Source organism: Mytilus galloprovincialis, chromosome 8, assembly GCF_965363235.1.
Source record: "Mytilus galloprovincialis chromosome 8, xbMytGall1.hap1.1, whole genome shotgun sequence".
Lineage (NCBI taxonomy): Eukaryota > Metazoa > Mollusca > Bivalvia > Mytilida > Mytilidae > Mytilus > Mytilus galloprovincialis.
In genome coordinates, this window is record NC_134845.1 from 68,084,672 (window position 1) to 68,110,613 (window position 25,942).

Consider the following 25,942-nt stretch of genomic DNA (forward strand, 5'->3'; position numbering starts at 1 on the left):
CTGTCCAAGGAAAACTCAGGCAATGGTTGGCACATCATGGGACTCAGATTTCAATGAAACTTTACATGAGGTCTATTTAAGACATGAAATGAAAAAAAAAAATGTCTGCGGAAAAAAATGTGCACGGTTGCCATGGCAACACGAACATCATCATTTTGGCCTTAGAAACAGCCAAGAAAAACTGATTTTTACTACGTTTTCAATTCAACATTTCTTCTTAATCACAATTTAAAGAGCTTAACTATATTGATACAAGATAATATCCACCTTAGTGTACCTATTCCATAAATTACTTGTTATAATCAATATATTGACAAAGGAAAAAAAACACCTAATAAGGACATCCAAAACACCAATTGTTCATTTTGCCAAAATCGGCCATTTTTGAAGTCTTCTGGAATTCCATCCAATGTAAATATTGGAAATTTACCATATAGAGCTAACAGATTATCATATTCTTTAATAAAAAGAACAAAAAATTTGGTGGGATCACATTCCTGTAAGGCTAAAAAAATCGGAACAGCATACCCCTCTCAGCTCAAAAAACTGCTTCAAAATGTATTATTGCCAGATCAAACTTCTACACATGCATGCATATTTTTCTTTTAATAAAGTCAAATCTCATTATTCTTAATGAAAGGGGTATCAGTAACTAAAAAAATAATAACTGCTTTCCTGTTTAATATATTTTAAAATTGGTGCAGCCTCAATTTCTCCATGGATAATATAAGATCACGATGCAAGATGATCATGTATTTAAATTACACACAAACTCACAAATAAGCAAATAGTGATGGCAATGATTTATTTTTATTCCAATAGATCAATCTAATATTTAAATAAGGTTCAACATGTTCAAGATAAGTTGAAAGAACACAATATTGCAAAAATTACAGAATAAAATAGGCAAGGAAAGTATCCGTGAACTTCACATTTATACCCGTTTCTAAGACCAATCCCAACAAATTCTATTTTCGTCAGCAATAATTATTGTCTGTACATTTCTACAAATTTTTAAACTAAGAATTTAACCATGACCTCCTTAAACTTGCAGACAGGTGCAAGTATTTATTCCATGTTTCTTGTCTTTCAATTTACAACAATAAAAGTCTAAATGGTACCATAGTGCACAAGAAAACTTCCATTCAAAAAACTAATTTCTGAAATATTTTTATTTTTATCATGTTTAGTAATTGAAACCTTGACCTTTTATTAAAACAAGCAAAGTAAGTGTAAATTATAGGGTTTGACAGGAATATAAACTGTTGAAAACAATTTTTAACACCTTTACCCCTATCCGCCATCCCCAATAGTCTGGTAGCACCTCAGCTAAAACCCTAATGCATTGCTATAATTCATGCAAATACATATATAATATATATATATTAGAATTTTGTGTCATGGACTTTTAAATCTTGAACCATGATGGCTACATGTACATAAAAATTATGAAGCAGAAACAAACTGTAAATCTAAAGGAATATCACAAAAGGTTGGTCAAAACATTGCAATAAATATTTTAGTTCCAGCATAAAAGAAAAAGAGTGCACACACTGAAATGTCTCGCCTTCTTTACTAATTATTGTTATTATGTTGATATTCCTAAGTATAAAGCTTTAATACAACGTCACATGAACTTAACATAAACCATGATAGCTAAACAAAGACCAATGAACCATGAAAATGAGGTCAAGATCAGATGAGCCATGCCAGACAGACATGTACAGCTAACAATGCTTCCATAGAACAAATTTAGTTAACCTATTACCTATAGTTTAAGAAATATAGACCTAAACACAAAAACTTAACACTGTGCAATGAACCGTAAAATTGAGGTCATGTTCAAATTAAACCTGCGGGACTGACATATAGATCATAATATATTTACATACACCAAATATAGTTGACCTTTGGCATAAAATATAAGTTAAAAAGACCAAAACTTAAAAAACTTAACTATAACCACTGAACCATGAAAATAAGGTCAAGGTCAGATGACACCTGCCAGTTGGACATGTACACCTTACAGTCCTTCCATACACCAAATATACTAGCCCTATTGCTTATAGTATCTGAGATATGGACTTGACCACCAAAACTTAACCTTGTTCACTGATCCAAGAAATGAGGTTGAGGTCAAGTGAAAACTGTCTGACGGGCATGAGGATCTTGCAAGGTATGCACATACCAAATATAGTTATCCTATTACTTATAATATTAAAGAGAGAATTCAACATTACAAAAATTCTGAACTTTTTTTTCAAGTGGTCACTGAACCAAGAAAATGAGGTCAAGGGCATTGGACATGTGACTGACAGAAACTTTGTGACATGAGGCATCTACAATGTATATACAAAGAATGAAGCCTCCTTGTCGTTCACCTTCCAAAATATAAACCTTTTAAATTAGCTTACGCTGCCGCTGTCGTAACCACCGCCGGATCACTATCCCTATTTCGAGCTTTTTGCAACAAAAGTTGCAGGCTCGACAAAAATCATTGACAAATTGAATGAATTAGTGCAAGTTCATTTTCCTGACGAGTAATTTCTATAATAGCATCATTTAGTTCATCATCAGATTCCTCTTTAGGAATTTTTCCAGATTGATTGACAAATCTGGAAAATAAACCCTGTACTTGTTGTGAGCTCAGCCATTCTTCTGGCAAAAAAAGCCTATTCCCATTTTCATCCCTGACTGCTCTTATTTTTTTGGAAGCCTCTGTTGGAGTATATTTTCGGCCAGTTTGTTCACCTTCCATAAATAAATTAAGTAAATAGTCTTTTACAGCTATGCTAAATCTCTTATTCATTCTTCTTCCTTTCAATGACCATCCTGAATGTAGTGAACATTGTGTTTTAGACTGTGGTGTCTGATCATCAGTTGCTTTTGAAAAAACACTTGTCATTGACTCTTTTATGTTAGTGCATTTACTACTCCAAAAAGTTTTTACTCGATCAGCATGCCTGATCTTATGATTTCCAATGTCCTGGTGAATGTTATATTCATGTAGACTAACAAATGTAAGACCACATTCACCACAAGTATAGTCATCAGTCTGCAAAAGAAAAAAAAATACATTTGTATAAAAGAAGTGAAAAAACAGCAGAATTGAATCACTCTATCATGCATACATGTATACTTTGAACGAATTTGTGGGTATTTAAACTTAAGTAATTTCAATTATCTCCCCTGAAAAAAATCAGACCAGAAATATCCTCCTTCATGCACATCTTCAGGTTGTGTACAACTGGGTAAAGTTTTATCAATTTTATTCTTTTTAGGAGTAATTGCGCTAACAAGACTTGTTGCCATTTATTGCTAGATGTATATTTAACTAAGTAAAGTCAATTATCTCCCTTAAAATAGTTCCATCCTTAAATATTTTCCTTTGTCCACATCCTTAGGTTGTGTACTACAACTGTTTGAAGTTACATCAATACTAAGGAAGAGTTGCACTTATGAGATGTGATGGACAGACAGATGGAGGGACGACAGGGTGATTCCTATATATATCCCTGAAAACTTGTTTATTTGGGGGTATAAAGACACTAACAACACAGGACACTAATAAAACCTAAACAAACATTAGACCTTTGGTTTTCCTGTTTGAATGGTTTTACACTAGTAATTTTGGGGCCCTTTATAACTTGTTGTTCGGTTTGGGCCAAAGCTTTGTGTTGAAGGCTGTACATTGACCTATAATGGTTTACTTTTTTAAATTGTTATTTGGATGGAGAGTTGTCTCATTGACACTCACATCACATCTTCTTATATCTATGAACAATATTGTCAAAGTCTAGAAAGATTGGTCCATCCTTAATTTCTTTTGCAAGATGAAAGGATAGTGATGTTAACCACAAAAGAATATACATTGTATTTCTCTAATTTTTGTGCTATTTTCACATTTCCTGACCGGTGTGAGAAAAATATTTCTCCTCACTAGTGAAAAATCTGTTCACGGCAAATGATTAGTCGAAATTTGATTATGACGTCAAAATGTTTTGTTTTCTTCTCCATTTTCCTATTGTGACATCATGAAACTAGAGGCTCTAAAGAGCCTGTGTCGCTCACCTTGGTCTATGTGCATATTAAACAAAGGACACAAATGGATTCATGACAAAATTGTATTTTGGTGATGGTGATGTGTTTGAAGTTCTTACTTTACTGAACATTCTTGCTTCTTACAATTATATCTATAATGAACTTTGCCCATTAGTAACAGAGAAAAATATTTGGTAAAAATTTAAAAATTGACTATAAAGGGCAATAACTCCTAAAGGGGTCAACTGACCATTTCGGTCATGTTGACTTATTTGTAAATTTAACTTTGCCGAACATTATTGCTGTTTACAGTTTATCTCTATCTATAATAATATTCAAGATAATAACCAAAAACAGCAAAATTTCCTCAAAATGACCAATTCAGGGGCAGCAACCCAACAACGGGTTGACCGATTCATCTGAAAATTTCAGGGCAGATAGATTTTGACCTGATAAACATATTTACCCCAAGTCAGATTTCCTCTAAATGCTTTGGTTTTTGAGTTATAAGCCAAAAACTGCATTTTACCCCTATGTTCTATTTTTAGCCGTGGCGGCCATCTTGGTTGGTTGACCGGGTCACGCCACACATTTTTTAAACTAGATACCCCAATGATGATTGTGGCCAAGTTTAGTTCAATTTGGCCCAGTAGTTTCAGAGGAGAAGATTTTTGTAAAAGTTAACGACGACGGACGCCGGACGCAAAGTGATGGGAAAAGCTCACTTGGCCCTTCGGCCAGGTGAGCTAAAAAGGCGACCTTGCCTGATGACATCGCATATAAAGAACACAATTTTCTGAAAATCTTTGAAAAAGAACGATAAAAAGCATTAGAGAAACAGATTCCGACACTATAACTCCTGTATAACGATATTTCTCCACTCTCACCAGTTAAATTTTATTATTTTAAAAAGGGCTCGGCAAGCCTTGCGCTTTAAATAATAAAATTTAACTGTCTCGAGTGAAGAATTATCATAGTACACTTGTTTTAGTGTAAGAATCTATATGTATCTGTTACCTCATTCATCTGTTCATGACTAGCAGCATTTTCCTCTGTGTTCTCCTCATTTATTTCCTCTATATTGTCTTCAACAACTCCTGTTTCATTTCTTTCCTGTAAAAATATACTAATCATAAACACATATTTCCAATATTGTTATCTAAAATTGATATAGGTGATAACAGTTAAGAAAGTAAATTTTACATTTAACTCAGTTTTAAACATGTAAAATTTACCTTAGTAAGTTAAAGGATCTTTGAGCAAACTTTGGACTTTTAAAGCTTATATATTATTACTTAGTTCAACATTCATGTAAAATGTACATTTGAGGAGTCCAAAAGGGAGATGAACTTAAAACATACAAACTTGCTGCATTTTGTAAAAACCTTTTCTAATTCAGTCTGTTGTTTTCGTGTGTTCATTTTTATTTTGTATACGTTATAATAAGGTTGTTGTTTTCCTGGCTTGAAAAAGATTTTTACTGGCCATTTTGGGGTCCTTTACAGCTGATTTGATAAAAATCCTAGCTTACTTTACCTACATTGTGTATTAAATGGAGAGTTGTCTCATTGGCATTCATACCACATCTTCTTATTCATTTATTCATATTGTATCATAAAAATAAGAAAAAAAATGAAAACCTTTTCATTATTTGTTTCACTGTGCTTCCTCTTAAGGCTCTTTCTTGGTCTTATTTTACTCTTTCCTATTCTGGTAACTTTTGGCATTTCCAGTATCTACAATATAGTCAAGCAAAAATATTAATAATACAAACAAGTTGTAGTAATTTTAAAGTTATAACATTGTACACTTCTTATTCAATATGAATTCATTAGTGTTCTTTGACAAAAAGGAAAAAAAAATTGTGCTTCCTTTTACATCCACTCTAAAATTAGGATCAGGTTTTTTTTCTTTAAAATTCAAATTTTTTTGTGAATTTATTTCAAGGGTAAAAAATAACAGGCATGACAGTGTAATACCATGTTAAACTTGAACATGTTTCTAGAAAAGGAGAAGACCTAGGGCAAAAAATTATAACTATATTTTGTTGTTATACAATTTTTTACTTGGGCCTTTCAATTTACCATCAACCTTGCCAATTGTATAGATTTGATATTAAAAAAAAGTTATTTACATTTGAACTTGGTACATTTTTATTTGTCAAAGGATTAGTTTGGTTAGAAAAACACACTTTGTCAGAATGTTTATTGATTAAAAGGGCTTTTCCTGCATGTCTAAACCTAAAATAATACTATACACTTGGCTTGTTTTAAATTTCTACTCACCTTAAGATTTGTTTCATCTTGTTTTCCATTTGACATCTTCTTCAAATCCCTAGATGAAATGAAGACACCTATGCCAACATCATAAGCTTGCCACATTCTAAGACCTCCAATCTCAAAGCTGAAATTGTTGTACATATTTATGTTTGGTATGGAACATTTTTTCATAGTCTGTGCACTAAAATCAACTTCAGCAACATACACATGTGTGTTCATGATACCACTATAACTTTCAAGGGCTCTTTTCAACTCTTCTGCAGTTGTAATATTGTTACCTTCATTTCCAAACCGTTTTGCATGTATCTTCATTGGAGCAGTTCTTCTGTCGCAAATATCCTTACCGCTTTGAGCTTCACTGAAATCGTACCGAGAAATGTTTAATCCTGTTCTTTGAGAAATTTCTGGAATAGCAGCCATCAGTGGTCCACAGTGATAACAGGAGGCATTATCACTACGAAGATATACTGTATCTTTAGTTTCATCTTTGCTTTTTATGCAGTTTAATAAGCTCTCAATTATTGAAGCAACAGCATACCATCCTTGGGGGATACTGTCAAACAAATGTACATAACAGTCAGTATTGATTTTCATATCAATACCTCTGGATAATACAACACTTACATGCCAGTTAATTCCCTTTTTACCATAAAAATCAGTTTGCTTTTCACGGTCAAACCATGGAAGAAATTTCATGGCCCAATCCATAACTATAAAAATTTCATTTGGAAGAAGATTCTCAAGAACCAAATGTTTTGCCTGTTCTTGACTGACTGTTCTCAATACATGTTGCTTCCACTGAAACACTTTTTCCTTGCAGCTTTGGAAGTCATGCAGATATTCAGTTTTCATTTCTTCTGATGGAAATGTTCCATCTATAACAATCTGCTCTAGGTCATCAATTACAGAGCTCATATCTGTACACAGTTCACAACATTCGTCATGTGTATGATCACATTTCTCTTGTAAATCTTTTACGTTTGAATCACTAAGAGCATAATGCATGCAATGATCAGCTACTTTTGATGATTTTTCAACATGCCATCTGTAATCGCAAGACAAATACCGCTTTGAAGCTCGTAATCTTCGTTGAATGTTCTGCAAGATAAAAAAAAGTATTCATATCATCCCTTATACATGTATAACATGCTTTATATTCATATGAAAATTATACAACTGTAAAATGCATTAGAAATATGACATGCTGCATGGTGAGTCATTGGTGATTACAAACTGACAATTGCACTGTAAAAAAATTACTCTACATTCATACATAGTTTCATCCTTCTATTATTATGTTCAAACAATTACATGTATAAAGTTATGATTTGGGCAAACATGTAATTTTTCCAGAATTTCATATATATGTAGATGTAATCTCATACGAGTTCTTTGATCTTGGAACTGTCCGTGAAGATAGATCATGGACTTTCAAAGCATACCGTATGTAAGTTACAAGATTGTAAATACCTATACATCTGATATTTATATTTTCATTGCAAATTTTGATATTTTTTCCGTATGAGGTTTAAATATTCTTTTAGCGCATTCATAACTGCTAGAAAACTTTGAGAATTGGTCAGCTACTGTCCACATGAAAACAAGTTCTACAAAGTAACATTCCTTTATGGTGGGCAAACGAGTTATATGGATCTTACTAAGACATATGGTAGGACAAATTATAGGGCATCTGTATCCAAAAATATTGAATAAAATACCTTGAAATCATGAACTTCATTTTGAGTGAAATCCTCCATATTGTCTGTCAAACTGATTAGCTTGTCAAAAGATGTTATACCATCTGCTGTTGTATTGTCTAAACCACTAAGGCTTTTACGCTGACTTGCTGAACACTGCTTCAAAATGTTGTACAGGCTTGATCTTCCCAACGGTTCAAAGTTTGATTCTGAACAAATTGCTTTGTAAGATGAAATTATTCGACTGCCTATTACTGTTCTAACAACATCAGGTATATGTATTTTTTGTCCAGTAGATAGTTTAAGGATCCTTTCTCCAAATGCAACATCTTGGACATATTGTGGCTGAGATACAAAACTTACAAAATGCTGAACTTTTTCGATGGGAAGTTTGGCAGTCATATTATGGTCTTGATCTAGCAATTCTGTTTCTTTGACCTTTCCATATTTTCTCGCAGCTTCTATCTTGTGTTTTGTCAAACCAGGTATTGCGGTCAATAAAGCCTCTTTAGAATATTTACTTGCAAATAGTGATAAAATTTGACGTTTAAGATATGGAGAATCTGCTTCTTGGTATGCAGCAATCATAGACGGAAGATAATTATCAGGACAATCAAGGTTAACTGTCTTGTTCTTTTGGACAATACTCTTAAATAAGGTGTCTGACTGGTTTGGGGCAATCAGCTGTAAAGTTCCTAATACCAAGTCATCAGCTTTTTTCAAGTAATAACTTTGTGTTCTTTTTGACGCTGATTCCCAAGGTATTGTAAGCTGAGATCTGAAATATAAGAAGAAACTTATATACATGTAAATAGAGAGATAACAAGCAAAACTAGAGGCACATGAGAGCCAGAATTGCTCACCTGGCTTTAATAAGATTATTAGAACATTTGCATGTATTATCCGTAGGGTCCTATGTTAAACAAAGTTCCCTGCTGGCAGCCATCTTGGATGATGGATTGGCTACAAAAAAGTACAAGTAACTAAGTAACAACCCTTGGTCAGCACCACATTACTAAGTCATTAGGAACATTCATGTCATGTTTGGCTTCAATCGATAAAAAGGTTTTCTAAAAGAAGAAATTTGTATGTATTTCCTATAGGGTCCTAAGTTAAAGTAAGTCCCCCATTGGCAGCCATTTTGGGGGATGAATAAAGCTACAAAGTAACATCACTTGGTCATCATCTCATAAGGATCAATCATACCATGTTTGGTTTCATTCCATTTAGTGGTTTTCTAAAAGATGAAATGTGCATGTATTTCCTGTAGGGTCTTATACATGTATGTTAAACTAAGTCCCCTGCTGGCGCCCTTATTGGATGATGGATCGGATAAAAATTAACAACATTTAGTCAGCACCCCATAAGGAACATTCATGCCATGTTTTGTTTCAATCCATTCAGTGGTTCTCTCAAAAGAGACATTTGTATGTAATTCCTATAGGGTCCTAAGTTAAAATAAGTCTCCCGCTGGCAGCCATTTTGGATGATGAACTAAGCTACAAAATCTAAAAAATTGTTTTTAAACATCATTCTTCTGTCATTTTCAAGCATATACTATTGACAACAAGAATGTGTCCAAAGTACACGGATGCCCCACTCGCATTATCATTTTCCATGTTCAATGGACAGTGGAATTGGGTAAAAAAAACTTATTCGGCCTTAACAGTAAAACGATCAACCACAAGGGAACATGTGTACTAAGTTTCAAGTTGATTGGACTTTAACTTCATCAAAAACTACCTTGACCAAAAACTTTAACCTGAAACTCACACTTTTAATTTCTATGTTCAGTGGACCATGAAAATGGGGTCAAAAGATTACTTTTGTTTTTAATTAAGAAAGATCATATCACATGGAACATAAAATCTTTTGCATTTTGAAATTAATTAATGCCCATTGAAATTGGTAAAAAGATTTGTACCGTTTTATTTTCAATTGAAGATTTCTTGCTGTTGTGCAATACTGTGCTGATGCGCATTACTGAGTTTTGTTTTCAGACCATTTTTGACACCGAACCTCTTGGTAAAATTTCATAAAGATTCATTTATAAATACTTAAGTTATTGTCTAGAAACCAAATGTCTATTGACCATGCTGACAATGACACTAACATGATAGACTGACAGCAATATAATGTTACAAATACATTTTTTGTGCAGTCATGTAAAACCAGATGCTCCACAGACCGCAGCTTTATTTTGACCAGAGGTTGAACCCTGAATGGTTGGGGCAAGTATGGACACAACATTTAAGCTTGATACAGCTCTGAATTTGGATTGTGATTTTAATAGTTTACACAACATACAATGTAGGTTTCTGACACAGAGTGCATGTGGTCAAAGAACTTCAACTTAAAAAACTTAAAAATCTTTAATTGGACATTTACCTTTTATGGTCCAATATCCAAAATCTAAATACATTGTTAGATTCAGCATATCATAGAACCCTAAGAATTTAATTTTTGATGAAACCAAATAATGTTCAATTTAAACCTTTTTGGCCCCTTATTTCTACATGTACACTGTTGGGACCAAAAATCAATCCCAACCTTCCTTTTCATAGATTTTTATTTTCTTTTACTAAAGTTAGAATGCGAAAACCAAATGTCTTCAGAAGACAACCACTACGACGACGCCTACCTGATACCAATGTACGACCAAAATTTTTTCAAAAAATAACATTACCTCAATAGTGGAAAAGAGCCATCAGAAACAAGTTTGATAACAGCATTGACTTTCTCTAAGCCAGACATTTCAGGTTCCCATTCTTCATGGCTGCTCACCGTGGCAGTACTTTGAGTTGGAAAGAAATAAGCTGAAAATAAATACATGTATATGAATATTTTATTCTGTTGGGTATTTTACCAGTTATTTCTTCAATAAATATTAATCAGGGGCGGATTCATTTTAAAAAGGGGGTTCCCAACCAAGGACAAAGGGGGAGAGGGGGTTCCAACTGTATGTCCCCATTTAAATGCATTGATCGCCCCAAAAAAGGGGGGTTCCAACCCCAACAACCCTCCCCCTGGATCCTCCAATATTAATAGAGGCTCTACAAAGCCTGAATTGCGTACCTGGAAAAATTAGAAATCTCATGACCCTTTCATTTACCCAAGAGTGAAACAAAAAGTTTTTAATTATCTGTTATGATTTACACTGCAAATTAATGAAATTATATAATTAGCTAGAAATTGCAAAAAAGTATTTTTTTTTTCCTTTTTTAAAGACAACAGCTCTTATACATACCGGTAGATTAATATACATGGTCTTTTCCATATTGGCCATGGTATCATTCAGTGACCCACACAACACCCGAGACTTTAGTTGAGTGCCAATATAGGTCGAGGGATGATACCCAGGCTGTTATGGAAAAGGCCCTGTATTACATGTAATCGCTTTATCATATAATTCCGATAAATTGTTTCAATAGTATTTTTGTGAGTAATTCAGGGAAGAGAGGTAACAATTTAAAATCAGAGAGATATTTAAAAAATAAATGTTGACTAAAAATAACAATAACAGATTCTTTTTTAAACAATTTGGTAGCCCTTTAAAGGACTGTTTGGTCTCTTGGTATTTTCATCTCCGGGAAATGTATCATACTGTGCTATTTGGACCATAATCATTTATTCATTGTGTCCCCAAACTTTCTCATTAACAAGCTTTTTGGTTTTCTGTATTACAAAATGTACTTAATTTACTAACATGCACAATCAGAAGTCTGACTGCAGCTGGCAAGGGTGAAATGTTCCTCTTTTTCTGTGGCATATTCATAATTTTTGGTACTTGTATTGTTGTTGCAAGAATCATCCTTATCATCTTCGAATTCATGGTAAATATCTGTTGAAAAAATATATATATAATATATAGTTTAAATTTAAAATTAAAAATCAAGAAAAAGCCTGGCATTAAAATTATTCATGAAGAAAGTGAATGATAAAAAAGTTTCTTAAAAAACACCAAAACAATTCATAAAATAAAAGTATCATGCTGCAGATATTAAAAAAATAAGTGAAAGGAGCATTAGCAAAGCGTGGCCAAAGTTTAATCTAATTATTCAAAATTTATTGTAGAGTTAATAACTTCTAGTCCGAACTTTAAATTCAGATTAAAAATCTTATCATCATTAGGGACGTGTGCACTAGGTTTTAAATTAGTGAGACTTTTACTTCATAACAAACTTCCTTTACTAAATAATTCAAACGTATCCGGGATAGGCGGACAAACTGACAGACGGATGCAAGAACCAGAAAATATAGATGATAACGCAGCTTTGCTTTTTGTATTTCAAGATTTGAACTTCGAGTTGACTTCAATTTCGAATCTAAGTTTTACGTAAGATTGCATAAATTTACAGATCCACTGAATACCAGAAATTATGGCATAGACCATAAGCTTTTCTTAAAGCTTTTCATAAATTTACAGGTTCACTATATATATGTTCACTGGATAACTGAAATTATATACATGTAGAGTAGACAACAATTTATATAAATCATACCTAAATTTGCAAGTTCTATTGATTCTGTATCATCACCATATGAAGTTGTCCTGTACATTTGACTCCTTGTAGAAATCACATGAGGGTGAGAAGTTCTACATGGCTTACATATTCCTGCAAAAGTTTAAAAAAAAGATAAACAAATTTTACAAGGCCAATATAAACAAAGGAAAAATTTATATCGGATGTAAATAAAATTTAAAAAAAAAACGCCCTGGTAAAATCCAGATTAAAATATTCGGAATTTTACTTACATGTAATAAAGGGGAAGAAAACAGGTCTGACAGATGGGAAATTTCAAGTCAGTCAAGATATTCATGTAATTAGAATATGGAATAATCATAAACAGACAAAAAAATTGAGTTCATTTATCTGCAACTTGTGCATTTTTTCTTTGATTAATTTGACCTCCTATGGCTATTAATATTTTTTTTATTTCTTTAAAATATTGGCCTAGTCATCATTTTTTTTGGTGTCATTTCGTACATTTTAAAACTGCTCTAATTTTTTACATATAATAAACTCATCATAGATAATGATATATTATATTTCAATGTGCTAAGTGCCTTCTATCATTTTTGTTTCGTTTTATATATGTACATGTATTGGTCTTTTGTTGGGAAATATATGACTGTAATTGACTAATACAATGTATGTGAAAGGTCAAATAAAAAATATATGTCATAATGTGTTCTCTACAATGTACTTCCCTATATTTAAGCTTAAAAATAGCCTACATGTACATGTACCTTAAAGTTTGTTTTGCCATTTTTCATTAGCACTGTTTTTAAAAGTAAGGATTTCCCTCCTAGACTCACCAACTACATAAGTTGTATTGCTTTCGGAAAATAAAGTATTATTATATTATACATGTACAAAATGTACGTACCTACTCTTTTTTTCAAAGATGTACAATGTAATAGGAAACACACACATTATTTTATTTGGCATCGGCAAACCTGCCCGTAATTACAAGTTTTGAAATTCATTGAGTGCTTTTAACATTTGTAGCTTCAAAGCTTGTTTATGGGGTAATTTCTTTTAAAATCACTTCATTTTTTCTTGTATCCCCGGTGCTTTTGACTTGAAAAATGCCGTACACACATATCATCCAAGTAGGCACGCCACAGTGGGGGGAGAGCAAGCACCTGAACATGGTTATGTTTATCAATAGTACTGTTTCAGCGGACCCTAGTCATGCTAGTGGCCATCTTGTAGGGTAAAATTATTCTTTCAATGTTGAAGACCGTCGGGTGAATGTCAAGATGGAGAACAGGAATAAAGGCCCTATTCATTGATAACTTGTATATGTTCTATGTATTGTGTGCGATTTTGTCCTTTGCACACTTGCCACAAAAACATTTATAGGTACATGTAGGATTGAAATTCTGGGTAAAAAAATTACAGGACAGGAGTTTGGAGTAAAAAATAGGCACGATGACTGAGCAACTGGGCCAACAAAAATAAGATAAACTTGTAAAAATGCAGGACAATATTTTCATAACCCCCTTTAAAAATCAAATGGTAGCTCCCTAACTGCATATATATATTAATACATTGTACTAGAACACACCCGTGATATCGCGGGTCCGTGACTGAATTAAGGTATATAACTATGCGCAAGCCTTGTTTTAGTATTAGTATGGTCATCTGATAAAGTCATGCCGATTATAAGATACACAGTTTTTCTCTGCTTTCAAATCTTTCTGTTTGAACCCATCGAACTGGAACTTATAAATTATTGGTAATATTAATTATTTGGAAAACAAAAGGTCCTGGAATGGAGTATTTTTAATCAACAACATTGTCCTATATTAGTTTTAACTAAAGATGAATTCTTTGATTCGCTGTTTTACGTCATGTATATGCCCACTGACAAGTTGAAAACTGTTCCTCATTTTTAGTCTTGTTATCTTAGAAAGTCTTACTGATTAAAATACTACAATAGGTATTAACCCTGAATACACCGTTTGGTGGTGCGCCTGTCAGATGCGGAACGTACAGATTAGGTAATAGGTAACAGGTGAATATACTATTGGTATCGGTATCGGACTTGACCCGGAACTTCTTAATTATTGGCAATATTAATTACGTTGAAAACAAAAGGGTCTGGAGTGGTGTAATTTTCAATCTACACCTTTGTACTATATTCATGATATTAGTGATATATAAAGTTGAATTCTTTGATTCGTCGTTTTTACGTGATGACGGCTGAAAAATTGGACTTCGTAATTTTAGTATTATAGATATTGACTATAACTGTTAAGTGTCTTTAAAAATCAGCTGTATTTGTACAAGGCTAGGAAAATAGGTGTATGCGAGCTTTTAGCGAGCTATTACACCTGTTTCGAGCCGGGTACAAATACAGCAGATATTCTGTAAAAACACTAGACAATTATTGTCTTTATCCTGCAATTATTTCTGTATTTTATTTATATTTTGAAAGACACAAAAAAGCCATAAATAAAGTCATTCGATGCAAAATGTCATTGCAGCATTTCCACAAAAATGGATGTTGATTTGAGGAGCCAAAACTCAGATGTTGATTTGGATGCTTGTTTTATATAATGACATATAAATTGGGTGTCGAAATGAGTCTGACATTTATATACTGCATGTGTACATGTACCTGTTCTGTAAGCTTGGCAGGCTTTGGGCAATAGACACATATTAGGGAAAGGGCACAACCTGAATTACATGTAACTTACCACTTCCAACAGGTATCAAGGATTGATACAAGAAAAATAGTTCTTTTGAAGTTTTAAAGTCAATGGCTCTATCTCCTTTACACTTTGATGAATGGACTGGATAGGCACATTTCGAACTGTTTGTTTTCCAGTAAGTCCCAAGAGAATCTCTATGGGCTTGGCAAATCAGTAGTAATTGCTTGCAGACTGCATCAACATCAAACAATCCGGCGCGATACAGTATCAGATCCTGCTCATTTACATTTGAACCTGTAGTACACACTTTTAGATATCTAAGGTGGGCAACAACATCTTTCTGGCAATCAAGAAAATGGATGATATGGCCAGAACAATCTCCTAACCTGCTGAAACTGCAGGAGTCATTTATTCCCTCCATTTTCTTGTATACAAATGCAGTAAATGAATCCGCAGTAAATATATTTTTTTAATTTATTTTTTCAATAAAAAGAGTTTTATCACAGTCTTTGTGTGTTTTCCCCAATATTGTAATTTATTATCATTGATAGAATATTAATTGTAATATTTTATTGACAAAATAACATATTCATTGAAAATATTCCCACTGGTATTCAAAGGGAGGTAATCCAGATACTAGTTTTATGATATATTTCAAACAAAGAAATAGGCACTAATAATGTAGATCCCAATATTTTTTTAGTTTAATAGTATGAATTACACATTTATCTTACTATTTAAACAATTTTTACCTTTCAAATAAATGTGGAACAAAAAAAAAACAATTTTAAAAATTGCACTTTTACAATGGACATAAAGGGTAAAACCAGGTTACTAAAACATCCCAAATTTTTAGACTATATCAAACTTTCATCCAAAAAATAAATACACACCATTTGTTACATCTAATGACAAGGACATTTAATGCAAAAAAACTAATTTCAAGAAAATTTAATGTGCCAACATTTATGCATCCCTTGCCTGGTTTTCAAATGGACAGCCTCTTAAAGATGAATATGCATTTAATTATGAAAAAACATTTTACTATGGTTTCTATCGATTAGTCTATACAGAGTTAACTTTAATGAAACAATTAAGTGGTATCCGTTGATTTTCATCGTTTAATGTTCGGCTATTGTTTTAGAGTAGTCGGGTGTTGCTGTACTGTAAATTGTTAGTTGAATACCACGACATGTCAAATGAATCATAAAAGGTTCAGATTTACTATGCTTGAATGTCATGTACACCTTGCAGTATTTTCATCTTACAAAAGTCAATAAACAACTATATAATGATAATATTTTGTCACCTCTGGGTAAGAGCATCCTACATCATATTTAGTGACGTTATCTTTAGTTCTGTACTTTTGCGTAAAACAAACCTGAAAATTATAAAGAAAAACAGTAGAGGTTTAAAAATATAGTGGTGATTAAAACTCAAAATGTTCGTTTTTGCTCTCTAAATACGTGATTATCATCTTCATTCTACTAGCATTATAAAACTTTAAGGTGAAAATGAAATATTCATCAATGAGACAGCGCCCCAACAACACTTTTGTAACAAAACATTATAAATCAATTTAGGTTCTTCAAGGTTCGAAAAAGATAATAAAAAAGGCAACAGTAGTATACTGCTGTTCAAAATTCATCAATCAATTGAGAAAAAAAAACAAATTCGTAATACACTAAAACTGAGGGAAACGCATCAAATATAAGAGGAGAACTACATGTATGACACAACAGAAACACAATGTAACACAGAGAGAAAAGAACTACTAGTATAATATAACAATTGTCATTTTCCTGACTTGGTACAGGACATTTAAAGAAAAAGAAATGGTGCGTTGAACCTGGTTTTGTGGCATGACAAACCTCTTGCTTTTATGGCAATGTTAAATATTACATTAAAATGACATCATTACATTACAGGACTAAAAAAATGGGAGAACATATAGGATAGAGAAACACACGAATAATAGCTATCAAAAGGTACAAGGTTTAAGATTTAATACGCCAGAAGTGCGTCTCGTCCAAACAAGACTTACCAGTGACACTCAGATGAAAAAAGTTCGAACGCGTAAACAAGTACAAAGTTGATAAGCACTAAGGACCAAAAGTTCCATAAAATTGAGACCAATACGGCTAGGGTTTTCTGCCTTCGGTTAATAACATCTTTATTATTTAGAATAATTCATACTTTTGCAAACAAAAAACTTTATAAAAAAATATCTATACAATAGATATACATGATAAAATTGAAGTGGTGAATAACTACAGAATAAAAACGGATACATTACATAAAACAACCTAAACGAACACATAAGAACTGTGCTTTGAATACACGAAGTTAATAAAGTGTTATTGTCATTGAAAACATTCCACTTGTTCTCTGAACATTCGGTTTGTATTCGTGATTTATATGTGAATCAGTTTAAGTTTAATGGCACTAAATTTATAAATGCATTTGAACATGAGTGGGTAAAAATAAGTACAACACATAATTTGATCAAGTATTTGTGAACATCCAACTATCAGCTACTTATAAAATTAAGAAATGAATATAACTACATAAAAATGCGTATGATACATGTTTCCAAATCCAATGCTAAATTCTTAAATCTGTGTCATATACTTAAAACAAGCTTAAAGTGTCGAACAATATGGTACACGCTGCTCATTTATGTAGTCTTTAATGTATATCAAAATTAGACAAACAGATATGCGCAACATACAAATCATGAAGTCCAAATTTAAATGTTGTATAATACCTCGTTTTGTTCACAGGATACAACATTGTGACACTGTTCTCCCTCAGATAAACCAATACAGGAAAGGCAAATGATTCTACATTCTGTTAAGAAACCGACACATTGTTAATCAAGTATGCATTCGACTGAAATGCAAACACACGTATTTGTACATGTTTTATAGTATATTGAGAATATAGTACGTTCGTGTGTTTTATAAGTGTGTCCGATTCGTTCCTTTTTTTTTAAATTGTGTAGTTTTTCTATTTCTGATTTCTGATTTGATATCATGTAAAGTAAATTTTGAAAGTTTGCTCAAATTATTTAACCTGTATTCAAATCGTATTCTCTATTGGGGAGTATACATTTTTTATGGTATATCACTTTCCCACGCTTAGTCGTAAAATGCATTTTTCTTCTCCTAGTTTCCAAACGTCTTTCCACTTACATGTAAAACAAAAACCAAAAAAGACAAATCAAAAATAAATCGTCGTTTGTTGTTATGTGTACATGTAAATGTTATTAGTACATTTTTTTTTAAATATGTCTCTAAGTACATATTATTGTAATAGATAGGGAGATATAACTTACCCAACTGTGCAAAATTACAAAGTAAAACCAATAATAGTGCTGGTATACCTGATCGAAAATAAAGCACGTCATATTTGAATGGTTATTTAATGTACATGCTTTACTCATCTAAATGCAAGTATAGAAACAAGCAAATCTCAACTCTTTGGCATATCAAAAAGTAAACAAAGAATCATAAAAGTATAAGCAAATGAATAGATTAAAAAATATATTACTTAGTGCAGTAATTTTTTCATGTAAAACATAGAAATTAAAACATATTCCAGGAAACCCAAGTGCAGACAAAAGCATCCCACACTTAAGTTATTGATCACATTTAGATAAATGAAAGAATTATGTAATAGCCGTTTTTCTTATCAAAATTAATACATAGAAAAGATAACCAAAACACACTTATAACATATTTTGACATATTACACATATCATGATAGTGTATATTGCTGATATCCGTGGAAGGATGTGGTTGGGATTATGTTATTAATGGTTTACCTACCATAAAAAGTACATATGGTTTTACACTAGTAATTTTGGGGCTCTTTATAGCTTATTGTTCGGTGTGAGCCAAGGCTCCGTGTTGAAGGCCGCACATTTACCTATAATGGTTGTGCTTTATAAAGAATATTTCCATAAAAAATTGGATGTAAAATACCTGAACGTATAAGATGTCTGCATGTTGAGCTATATTTATGAATGATGTACTTATACCGATGATAAAATTTAGTAAATGTTTTAACTAGTTTGTGATATCGAAAACCCTGGTGTAATAATTTTTATAGTAATACATAAATTTCTCTCGTTAAAATCTAAAACATTGTTACATAAACGAGCGAATCGTACAAGTTGAGATATATAAACACCGTAAGATGGTGACAAGGAAACGTCACCATCTAAAAATGGATAATTAACGATAGGAAATGAAAAATTATCTCATTTATCATAAATTTTAGTATTGAGATTTTCGTTAGTGATAAAGATATCAAGATCGAGGAAAGGGCAGTGGTCATTGTTACTATTAGCTTTATTTAAAGTTAGTTCAACAGGCTTTTTTTAGTAAACATACTGAAGTCGTCATTATTGAGAGCCAAAATATCATCCAAATATCTAAAAGTATTATCAAACTTGTTTATCAGATGTTGGTTCGATGGGTCTATGCTGATTTTTGTCATCAATTGTAACATTTTTAAGACGTTTTTAAAAATTTAAGAAATTTGTATGGAAAAAAGTAAAATCACAAAAATACTGAACTTAGAGGAAAATCAATTTCGGAAAGTCCATAATCATATGGCAAAATCAAAAAACAAAACGCATCAAAAACGAATGGACAAGAACGGTCATATTCCTGACTTGGTACAGGCATTTTCAAATGTAAAAATGGTGGATTAAACCTGGTTTTATAGCGCTAACCCTCTCACTTTGATGACAGTCTCATCAATTTCCGTTATATTTACATTGATGCGTTAACTAAACAGACACAATAAATAATATAGTCAGAATATGGGGCTCGTTAAAAGTTGCTGTTCGATGTGAGTCTAGATTCCGTGTTGCAGACCGTACATTGACCTGTAATGGTTTACTTTTATAAATTGTGACTTGGATAGAGAGTTGTCTCATTGGCACGCACACCACATCTTCCTATATATATATATAGACAAACAGAAAATAAGTCAGATTAAATACTTCAAATTCCAAAAGCATAACGAAAGATACCATAGGCAGACGGCAGTATTATTGACGCAACAACTGATGTTTCACCATTTTGTATACGCCTTGTAATGTCTTGAGGAACAGTAGTTAAAGGAGGTATGAATAAATACATGTTTTTGAATCTAATAACTGTTCGATTCATTGTATGTTCCCGTGGCCGAGTACTTTTAACCACAGAAGATTCAAACCGTTTTTCATCCTGTAACATAGATCGTTAGATCAAAATGACAACTATAAGTATATATAGTTTGTGACATCAAATTTAAATTACCTACCAGAAGTCATGTTCACCCTTGTGTACGTAAGGATATGTATCATATATTACATGATTCACAAGTCAGATCTTTTTGAAGATAAGACATATAATGATCTATGAACTTTGTGTTCTATTATCTTCATATGAACATATTTAATCTATGAACGAATGAATGAATGCTTTAATTTATTATAGTGCAACCTGTATATATACAAAAGATAACATTACAGCCAGCAAGATAGGCTTACGATGGACTGACAAATTAAAGCTAGAATTTTTGAAAAATAGATAACACATAGTTATGGACGAATGTCTAAAGTTATTAGAAAATTCAACAGTTAAGGTAGCACAATACAAAGATTTTTTCACTCCCAATCAGACAACTTTAAACTGATGTAATTCATTTCATCCTTCTTTATATTTTATAAATGAGGTACCAAAAGAAAGAAGAAAGATTAATCTTTCAAATTGTGATAATATCATTATGATATAATAATTACATAATTAATTATTATGTAATTAGTTGTTAAATTTTGATGTCCACACTTGAATGAATTTAGCGTCTTTGTTCTTCATAGCATCCCAAAATATTTTATAGATTCTTGTACAACACAGCTTGACCTCCAAAACTGTGTCTCAGATTTCCAAAAACATCAATAGAACAAATTTTATACCCAATTGAATTTAGTGGTCTCTTATGAATTGATGTTGCAAACTTCATTGAAGATTTATGAGAGAATGAAATACAATAGGAAAAATCTGAGACACAGTTTTGGAGGTCAAACTGTGTTGTGTAAGAATCTATAAAATATTTTTGGATGCTATGAACAACAAAGAAGCTAAATTCATTCAAGTATGGACATCACAAAATGGCAACTAATTACATAACAATTAATTATGTAATAATTATGTCATAATGAAATTATCACAATTTGAAAGATTAATTCTTCTTCTTTCTTTTGGTACCTCATTTATAAAATTTAAAGAAAGATGAGTGGAATTAAAACAGTTTAAAGATGTCTAATAGGGAGTTAAAAATCTTTGTATTGTGCTACCTTAAAGTAAAACAATTAGAGAATTTCTCTTCTGATACGATCACGGTTCAAGATAAAGTTCGCTATACATCTGTTGTTGTTAGATAACAGGTAATTCAAGGCAACATTTTGAGGAAGTGTATTTATGCGTAGAGGATACGCGGGATCTGGTGATATTGCAGTAAATAGTTTATTTCTCAGAACCAAGTAACGATCACAGTATACAATGAAGTGTTGCTCATTTTCAATAGATCCAGAATTGCACATTTTACATACTCGTTGTTCGATTGGAATGTTTCTATAGCGTCAACAGCAAATTTTAGCGTGCAGATCATTGCGTCCTTGTTAAATGACTTTATACGTACGGCTCGGCAAATAAATCGGTTTTTAAATGTTTATATGTCCTCAACTTTGGCATATTTTTCATTTCGTTAAACCACTTGTCTTTAAAGCCAGCTAAATGTTTACTTTTTACAGAGTCTAGGACGAATCTTGTTTAGACATCGGGATCGTTGTCAGTAAGGTGTGAAAGATTGCATTTGTCCAGAAGAGTTTTCGCGCTGCTAAACCACGTGTTTCGGTAAAGTCTCGACATTTCACGATCCCAAACAAACACTTTTCGGCAAATTTTGTCACCACGCATGTTCATAAGACGACACCATAAGCGGACAACGTTACACTAGTTGTGAATAAAAACTGGATGCCATCCCATGTCTGCAAATAATGCTGGAATTAGTGTTGTTTTGGCAACGCCAAGAAAAGTTCTGATAGCTCTAGATCTATAATGTAAGCGTTCGATATTGTCATATTGCTTTGCTCTTCATACACCGGATGCAGAATCAAGTACAGGAATAAAAGTGATTTCCTAAATTTTCGTGAATATGTCGTAGTCCATATTACCCATATTACAGAATTTAGATATCAATGATCCCATTGATCTACTACCTGCACTTACGAGTTTACTGACAGAATCAATATGCTCGGATAATGTGAGTCCCAAAGTAGCGATATTAAGCCCCCTAGTCGAAATCTATAATTTTTGTCTTTTTGTCTTGTGTACGTAAGGATATGTATCACCTATTATTAGTTACATAGTGTGCTAGTGACCTAATACGGTATATATGGGGTTAGTAAATTCCATATGAGGTGAGAGCGAAGCTCGAATCCTCATATGGAATTTACTGACCCCATATATACCGTATTACGTCACTAGCACACTATGTAACGAATTAATCTTACCGACTATCTTAACATGTGAAATTAAGAATGGTGATTCTCAAAAAGAGCAAGTCTTGAATACTGTTAGCATTAAGAAAATACTTCCATTGATCCTACAAAAACAGATGCCAACAAAAACGACTTGTAAGGTTTAAATGTGTTTTATGAATTTATGTCAATCTTAATCATCAATTTCTTCGACTGTTTGAACCTTTAAGATTTTTTATCAGTACCGTTTTGTTTTTATAAAGGGACATAACACCATTAATAACCGTGTATGAAATAAGCCCCGCCCCCTTCTTACCTAATATGGAATATAAAGGGACGTAACTCCACTACTAACCGTGTATGAGATAAGCCCCGTCTCCCTACTAACCTAATATCAAATATACACGGTTTGCACGCGGACGCTTTTAACCAATCATATTCCTGGAAATGTATAGGAGGTAAGATAATACATGATTCACACGTCAGATCTTTTTGAATATAAGACATATAATGATCTATGAACTTTGTGTTACTTTATCGACATATGAACATGTTTAATCTATGATACGTACACATCTTCAACTACGAATATAAACACGTAATACACAAATGCTTACTCAGCCTTACATGAAGTGCATAAAAATTCTTATCGAGGTTTCTCTGTAAAACTCATCATTCAGTAGTTTCTGCGTATAAATCAATTTACGCAAATGGGGATGACATGATAATTCATATTATGTACGTAGTGTAATGTAGGTCAACGTTTTTCGAATATAGAAATCTCGACAGTCAAAAATGCACTCTGCGGCAGGTTCAAAATCAAAAGACACCATACTAATTTCTAGTCTAAACCATTTGTACACAGTTCATTTATTGATGTGTTTTTGCAACACACTAAGTTGAATAACATAACCTTATTCTAAGAGTACATGTAATTTGCACGTGTGAAGCATCTTCAGTTAGTTCTTGTTGCTATCTGTGAATAATGTTTATAATATAAAGATGTTCACTCTCTGGTCGCGAAAGCTTCCGTTTACATAGAAATAAGAACTTGTAAAGTTCACAAATAATGAGACAAAAAATACGGAATAATCCAATATATTTTCCTGAACCAAGTCAGGATATCTGAAAATTGAACTGTTTGTTTTTGTTTGTCTTTGTTTGTATAACTGAAATTTACTGTATAAGATGGCTGTTGTATGATAACGGGTTTTGACTGACGCACAACCCAGTACTGTGTATTCAAACTCAGCTTATACATAAAAAATGTTCGATCAAGGATTAATACGTAATTAAATTTATGGTTATATATTTCATTGTCACTGATTAATTAAGTAGTAGAGAATTCCGTTACCATTAATCGAGTTCTCCATGATAACAAACATTTTGTTTCCAAGTTTTTCAAACGAAAGAGAACATCCGAAATGTTATGTTGATGTTGTTAAACGAGCCTTAAAATTTAGATACAATCAGAGAACATTTATCAATCCGTTGAATAATCTTATTCTTAACACTTCACCACTCTTATCAAATCATTGAACAGTTTGTTTTATTTGTAAATAAATAAATTTTGTGTATTTGTCTAATTGGTTAAAAGTAATACTTTCATTTTCAATGTTGTCAATTTTTTATGGCGACACGCCCACTCTGACGTTGTGTATTCATATCCCAACATGTATGTGTAAGAGATACATTTGTCATTGTAAAATATGGCTGGGCGGACACATATAAGTAGTAGAAAGAGTCCATGGTTACAAAATTTACTAGTATTTTTTGTCCGATGTTAGTAATTTATGTCCTCAGACTAGTTTTCCTAGGAATTCTAGTCCATGTCATTAATATTCCTAAGTAAAAACGTCCATGTGCTCTTTATAGGAAAAATATTAATGAATCAAATCATTTACGTTTAAACAATGAAAACTTATGTTTTGTATTTATATTTTTAATAAAATGTATGTCCCCAGACTAATTTTCCTAGGAAATCATGTTATGTCAATCGTCCATGCCCTTTTGTTTTTAAAAGTGAATAAAAATGTTAAATTTTAATATTGTTAAAAAGAGTTGTATATAAATTCTTTTAATAAAGTTTATGTTCCCAGACTACATTTCCCAGGAAATTTTTTCCATGTCATTAATATTCCTAGGTAAATTCGTCCATGTCCTCTATTCTAAAAGGAATGTTTTAATGAAAAAAAATATTTACATGGAAATGCAATTTTTATGTTTTAAAAAATTGTTCGGATCAAGAGCTCGGGCAACAAAATTTAATAAAATGTATGTCCCCAGACTAATTTTCCTAGGAAATCATGTCCATGTCAATAATATTGTTAAGTAAAATGTCAGACCTTTATTTTAAAAGATAAATATAAATGTTATGTTTCAATATTCAGTTTTAGAGTTGTGTTATAATATATCAATACAATTGATGTCCTCAGACTAATTTTCTTAGACAAATCATGTCCATGTCAATAATTTTCCTAGGTAAAATCGTCCATGAGCTTTATTTTAAAAGATAATATAAATGTTATGTTTCAATATTCGGTTTATAAAGTTGTGTATTAATATTTTATTAAAATCTATGTCCCTAGACTTATTTTCCTAGGACATCATGTCCATGTCATTAACATTCCTAGGTTAAAACGCCACTTTCCTTTATTTTAAAATGGAAAAAAAATGAAACTTTTAAATCTTAACTAAAAATATGATCTGTTTTTATTTTCAATAATTGTATTAACATGATATAAATTACTAGTATAACGTCTTAGGACAATTTTACCTTGGAAAATAAGTTCGAGACATATTTTACTACCTATGGACTTATTTTCCTTGGAAAATTTGTCCTGGGACTTACGTTCCTAGTAAAATAATGATCATGGACTTGATTTCCTAGGAAAAAAACTCTGGCGGACAGATTTTACTACCGGACCAATCTGTTGCATATGTACGTCGTATTGTTAATATAAATAATATTAAAAAGTTCTTTGAGTCTTATTTTTGATAGAAATTTATTTATAATGAATGGCAGTAATTTATTTTGAATTTATTGAACCATAAAATTATTCTTTGACTCTTCACATTTTACATAATCCGCTTTGCGGATTATTCAATGTGAGAAGTAAAACAATAATTTTAAGGTTCAATAAATTCAAAATAAATAATAGCCATTCATTAAACATATTGATTATGTTATCAGTAAACTAAATCATACTAAATAGTACTTTCA

General features: G+C 32.1%; 2 protein-coding genes across 2 annotated transcripts in view; both read right to left on the reverse strand.

The window, feature by feature from the left end:
• Nucleotides 1-18,024, reverse strand: part of LOC143042427 (uncharacterized) — a 28,540-nt gene extending 10,516 nt beyond the window's left edge. The window contains exons 1-2 of the mRNA XM_076214711.1: nucleotides 17,950-18,024; nucleotides 16,492-16,563 (exon numbers count right to left, since the gene is read on the reverse strand). The gene's annotated coding sequence lies outside the window, so the exon portion shown is untranslated. The remainder of the gene's footprint in view (nucleotides 1-16,491; nucleotides 16,564-17,949) is intronic.
• Nucleotides 795-15,916, reverse strand: LOC143042433 (uncharacterized). The gene is made up of 9 exons (XM_076214719.1): nucleotides 15,228-15,916; nucleotides 12,520-12,633; nucleotides 11,724-11,858; nucleotides 10,704-10,833; nucleotides 8,039-8,795; nucleotides 6,327-7,418; nucleotides 5,682-5,777; nucleotides 5,059-5,154; nucleotides 795-3,055 (listed from the first exon to the last, which is right to left on the reverse strand). The coding sequence occupies exons 1-9, from the start codon at nucleotides 15,601-15,603 to the stop codon at nucleotides 2,495-2,497; spliced, it is 3,357 nt and encodes a 1,118-aa protein (XP_076070834.1). The 5' UTR covers nucleotides 15,604-15,916; the 3' UTR covers nucleotides 795-2,494.
• Nucleotides 18,025-25,942: the final 7,918 nt, after the last annotated feature.

Coding starts and splice junctions, on each gene's coding strand:
- LOC143042433 (XM_076214719.1), bottom strand. CDS start 15,603: ATGGAGGGAATAAATGACTCCTGCAGTTTCAGCAGGTTAGGAGATTGT. Junction 7,419..8,038: donor ATGAAGTTCATGATTTCAAG/GTATTTTATTCA, acceptor TTTATCTTGCAG/AACATTCAACGAAGATTACG. Junction 5,155..5,681: donor GTGAAACAAATAATGAAAAG/GTTTTCATTTTT, acceptor ATATTTTTACAG/GAAAGAAATGAAACAGGAGT.